The sequence below is a fragment of the Pristiophorus japonicus genome, chromosome 5 (assembly GCF_044704955.1).
Source record: "Pristiophorus japonicus isolate sPriJap1 chromosome 5, sPriJap1.hap1, whole genome shotgun sequence".
Lineage (NCBI taxonomy): Eukaryota > Metazoa > Chordata > Chondrichthyes > Pristiophoridae > Pristiophorus > Pristiophorus japonicus.
The window spans coordinates 176,153,369-176,158,937 of NC_091981.1; the positions used below are offsets into that span (position 1 = coordinate 176,153,369).

The window sequence follows — 5,569 nt, forward strand, 5'->3', positions numbered from 1 at the left end:
CTGACAGAGGCAGAGAGAGAGAGAGAGAGAGAGAGAGAGAGAGACACACACAAACACTGACAGAGGCAGAGAGAGAGAGACACACACAGAGGCAGAGAGAGAGAGAGAGACTGAGAGGCAGAGAGAGAGAGACTGACAGAGGCAGAGAGAGAGAGAGAGAAAAAGAGACAGTAAGAGGCAGAGAGAGAGAGAGACACTGACAGAGGCAGAGAAAGAGACTGACAGAGGCAGAGAGAGAGAGAGACACACACACACACTGACAGAGGCAGAGAGAGAGAGAGAGAGAGACACACTGAGGCAGAGATTGAGAGAGAGAGAGACACTGACAGAGGCAGAGAGAGAGAGAGACACACACACTGACTAGAGGCAGAGAGAGAGAGACTGACAGAGGCAGAGAGAGAGAGAGAGAGAGAGACTGACAGAGGCAGAGAGAGAGAGAGAAAGAGACAGTAAGAGGCAGAGAGAGAGAGAGAGAGAGACACTGACAGAGGCAGAGAGAGACAGAGGCAGAGAGAGAGACTGACAGAGGCAGAGAGAGAGGGACAGTAAGAGGCAGAGAGAGAGACACTGACAGAGGCAGAGAGAGAGAGAGAGAGACAGACATTGACAGAGAGATAGATAGAGAGAGAGAGAGATACTGACAGAGGCAGAGAGAGAGAGAGAGAGACTGACAGAGGCAGAGAGAGAGAAAGAGAGACACACACACTGACAGAGGCAGAGAGAGAGAGACACACACACACACACTGGCAGAGGCAGAGAGAGAGAGGGAGAGAGGGAGAGAGAGACTGACAGAGGCAGAGAGAGAGAGGGAGACTGACAGAGGCAGAGAGAGAGATAAAGAGAGACGGTGGCAGAGAGACACACTGACAGAGCCAGAGGGAGAGAGAGAGAGAGAGAGACACTGACAGAGGCAGAGAGAGAGAGAGAGACAGAGGCAGAGAGAGAGACTGAGAGGCAGAGAGAGAGAAACTGACAGAGGCAGAGAGAGAGGCAGAGAGACACACTGACAGAGGCAGAGAGAGAGAGAGGGAGAGAGAGACAGTAAGAGGCAGAGAGAGAGAGAGAGAGAGAGAGAGAGAGAGACTGACAGAGGCAGAGAGAGAGACACACACTGACAGAGGCAGAGAGAGAGAGAGAGAGAGAGAGAGAGACTGACAGAGGCAGAGAGAGAGAGACAGACATTGACAGAGAGATAGAGATACTGACAGAGGCAGAGAGAGAGAGGGAGACTGACAGAGGCAGAGAGAGAGATAAAGAGAGACGGTGGCAGAGAGAGACACACTGACAGAGCCAGAGGGAGAGAGAGAGACAGACACTGACAGAGGCAGAGAGAGAGAGAGACACTGACAGAGGCAGAGAGAGAGAGAGAGACACTGACAGAGGCAGAGAGAGAGAGAGAGAGAGAGAGACTGACAGAGGCAGAGAGAGAGAGAAAAAGAGAGACACACACACTGACAGAGGCAGAGAGAGAGACACACACACACTGACAGAGGCAGAGAGAGAGAGGGAGAGAGACTGACAGAGGCAGAGAGAGAGAGAGAGACACACACACACTGACAGAGGCAGAGAGAGAGAGGGAGGGAGACTGACAGAGGCAGAGAGAGAGACTGACAGAGGCAGAGACACACTGACAGAGGCAGAGAGAGAGACACACATTGACAGAGGCAGAGAGAGAGAGAGAGAGAGAGAGAGAGAGAGACTGACAGAGGCAGAGAGAGAGAGAGAGACAGACATTGACAGAGAGAGATAGAGAGAGAGAGAGACTGACAGAGGCAGAGAGAGAGAGAGAGAGAGACTGTCAGGCAGAGAGAGAGAGACACACACACACTGACAGAGGCAGCGAGAGAGAGAGGGAGAGAGAGACTGACAGAGACAGAGAGAGAGACACTGACAGAGGCAGAGACACACACACTGGCAGAGAGAGAGAGAGAGAGAGAGAGACACACACACACTGACAGAGGCAAAGAGAGAGAGACTGACAGAGGCAGAGAGAGAGAGAGAGAGACTGAGAGGCAGAGAGAGAGAGACTGACAGAGGCAGAGAGAGAGAGACAGTAAGAGGCAGAGAGAGAGAGACTGACAGAGGCAGAGAGAGAGAGAGACTGACAGAGGCAGAGAGAGAGAGAGAGACAGACATTGACAGAGGCAGAGATAGAGAGAGAGACACACACACACTGACAGAGGCAGAGAGAGAGAGAGAGAGAGACAGACATTGACAGAGGCAGAGAGAGAGATACAGAAAGAGAGACGGTGGCAGAGAGAGACACACTGACAGAGCCAGAGGGAGAGAGAGAGAGACACTGACAGAGAGCGAGAGAGAGAGAGAGAGAGAGAGAGAGAGACTGACAGAGGCAGAGAGAGAGACTGAGAGAGAGAAACTGACAGAGGCAGAGAGACACACTGACAGAGGCAGAGAGAGAGACAGTAAGAGGCAGAGAGAGAGAGACACTGAGGCAGAGAGAGAGAGAGAGACACTGACAGAGGCACAGAAAGAGAGAGAGAGAGAGAGAGACAGTAAGAGGCAGAGAGAGAGAGAGAGAGAGAGAGAGAGACTGACAGAGGCAGAGACACATTGACAGAGGCAGAGAGAGAGAGAGAGAGACTGATAGAGGCAGAGAGAGAGAGAGAGAGAGAGACACTGACAAAGGCAGAGAGACACTGGCAGAGTCAGAGAGAGAGAGAGAGAGAGACAGACAGACAGACACTGGGGAGACCCCGTCCCAGCACGCTATTAGAGGGCTCCCGATGCTGCAGTAGGTGAGTAGAAACTTAATTTTTTATTTACTGATTGATTAAAAAAAATGTTTTTTTTGATTTATTGATCATTTATTATTGATGATGGCTCTTTATTTGTAAATCTGAATTGTTTAATGTTTGTAAAACCCCCCTTTCCCCTCCCCATCTCTCGTTTCCTACGCCTGATTTATAAGTGTAGGCAAGGTTTTTCTGAGCATACAAAAATCTACACTTACTCCATTCTAAGTTAGTTTGGAGTAAGTTTTCGCTGCCTAAACTTGCAAAACAGGCATAAGTGGCTAGGCATGCCCCCTTTTGAAAAAAAAAATGTTCTAAAATGAAACTATTCTAACTTACTAGAACTGGAGCAAACTAAATGCCGAGAATTGCAATTTCTAAGATGCTCCATTCTAAACTAGTTGCTCCAAAAAAATAGGAGCATCTCAGGTCGAAACTTGAGCCCATACTAGCATTGAACTAGGTTAGATGGCAGAGGGTTATGAACACTTGGATTAAGTTAGCAACTCATGTGACGACTGCGTTATTTGCTGCAACAATTCAAAAAGGAGCTGGATAAGTTTCTTGTTGTGGCTAATCTCACTGTGTATAAAAGGTAGGTGGGATGTTGGTATGTATGCTCATGGTCACTGATCTCCTGAAATTGTTTTGATCGCTTTGGCCGGGGTGGGGGTGGGAGGAGGGGGTTACAGGAGGGGGTTGGAGAAAAAAATTCATGGCTTTTCTTTTTCCCTGAATTAGCTGAGGGTTTCTTCTTTAATCTAGGTTTTTTTTGCCTCTCCCAGGAGATTACATGGCTGCTGGTGGGAAGGAATGAAACGGGTGATTTTTTTCTGTCCGTCTTTTCATATGTTCATATGTATTTTGTAATGTTAGCAGTGGAATGGATCCCAAATCTTAACTAATTCAGAAATTAGAATGTTCATTCAGAATACCATTTTAGCAGGCCCACTACGAACATTTCCAAATTTAGTGGGTGTCATGCGTATAATGTCTGCCACCTCGGGGACAAAATATGATGCAAATGAGAGTCCCATTTCTTTCTGGAAATACTCCTAAATATAATAGGTGCCAATCGACGCCATGGAAAAATTTATGCACATGCTCAGTACAGATGCTTTAATCTTTAAAAGACAAGTTCAACAGTTTCCACAACAATTAACTGCTTTGTGCTGGCACTAATATGAACCGCACTCAGGAACAACATACGGCAGCTTACCTCGCTCTGCATCCAACGATCATCAACATCAGATCCTTTGATATAATCATTCTGATAGCTCCTAGGCAAGGAAAAATAAATTAAATTCATTGGAACTCCAAAGTTAAGAAAACTTACTGGAAAAGATGATCTGCTCTCAATTTGAATGAACTAAATAGATATTTATAAAGCATCTTTAATACGAAGAACATCCCAAGATGCGTCACAGCTAGGAATACGGAACAGACGTCCAAGCAGGAAGGGTGAAATTAAGAGAGTCACCCAAAGCTCGGTTAAAGAGATGGAATTTTAAGTATGTTTCTGAAAGAAGAGTCGACAAGGCAGAAGGGTTTAGGGAGGCAATTCCAGAGTAGGACCCAGGTTGCTGTCAGCCAATAACCAAATATTGGCTACAGTATTTAATTATAGCAATGTTGCCCTCAATAGAAATTTCATATTCTACAGTAAGTAATATTACCCCCAAATTTTGAATACCTCGTCAGTTCTCCTCTCCTGTATTCATCTCCAGAGTCTCGTATGTTGTCTCTGCTCCAATCCATATTTAGGGTGTCTTCAGATTTTATATTTTTCCTCCAGTCATCTTGCATAACATCTCCAGCTGATCTGTAATCTTCAGAAAGCAATATATATATTATATGAGGAACTCTATTTATGGATAATATGGAAAATAAAGTGTTTCTGTACATGGAAGTGGGAGAAGAGGGCAAGAAAACAAGAGAAAATTGACAACATGCTCAATGACCTATAAAAGTGAACCTTTGAGATGCTTTTTGCAATGAGATTAAGGTGGTCCTGGGTAAACTGAATAGATTTTCAATTTTGCAATGGCCAGACTGTTATGAGAGGAATAAGCAAGGTATATTTTAATTTTTTTTTAAGAAGAACGCAAATAAAAAGATAGTCAAAATAGGTGCAACCACTTAGAGATGAAGATGAAATCTTGTACAGGTTGAACCTCCCTTATCCAGAACCCTCGGGACCTGGCCTGTTCTAGATAAAGGATTTTTCCGGTCACGTTAAATTGGATGGTATAGGCACTGAGCAAGGGGATATCGGGGTGGCTGGCTTGGGGTGCGGCAGAGAGATCATTGAGGGGGAGTGGATCGTGCGGTCAGGCCAGCAATTGCGGGAGTCGGCAGCGAGGAAGGACTTCAATTTGTTCATGTTGGAGTTCTGCGCCGGGAATGGTTCTGGACGAGGGGTGGTTTGGGATAAGGGAGTTCTGGATAAGCGAGGTTCAACCTGTACTCAAGTTACATCGAGTTGCAGCACTGAAACAGGCCATTCGGCCCAACTGGTTTAGTCTGGCGTGTATGCTCCACATGAGCCTCCTCCATCCATCTTCATCGAATCCCATCAGCATGCCCTTCTATTACTTACTCCCTCACGTGCTTATCTAGTTTCCCCATTAATGCATCTATGCTATTTTCTTCAGCTACTGCTGGAGGCAGCACATTCCATATTCTTACCACTCTTTAGGTAAAGAACCTTCTCCTGAATTCCCTATTATATTTATTAGTGACCATCTTATACAGGTGTGACGTCCGAAATCCGTAAACCTTGGGACTGAGGCCGTTCCGGATTCGAGGTATTTCCG

General features: G+C 46.3%; 1 protein-coding gene across 1 annotated transcript in view; it reads right to left on the reverse strand.

Annotated features, from left to right (window-relative positions):
* The window catches only part of LOC139264519 (uncharacterized), a 102,569-nt gene that overhangs the window by 25,564 nt on the left and 71,436 nt on the right, over window positions 1–5,569 (reverse strand). Inside the window, exons 12-13 of the mRNA XM_070881108.1 lie at window positions 4,447–4,582; window positions 3,973–4,033 (exon numbers count right to left, since the gene is read on the reverse strand). Coding sequence (XP_070737209.1) covers window positions 3,973–4,033; window positions 4,447–4,582 — 197 coding nt within the window. The remainder of the gene's footprint in view (window positions 1–3,972; window positions 4,034–4,446; window positions 4,583–5,569) is intronic.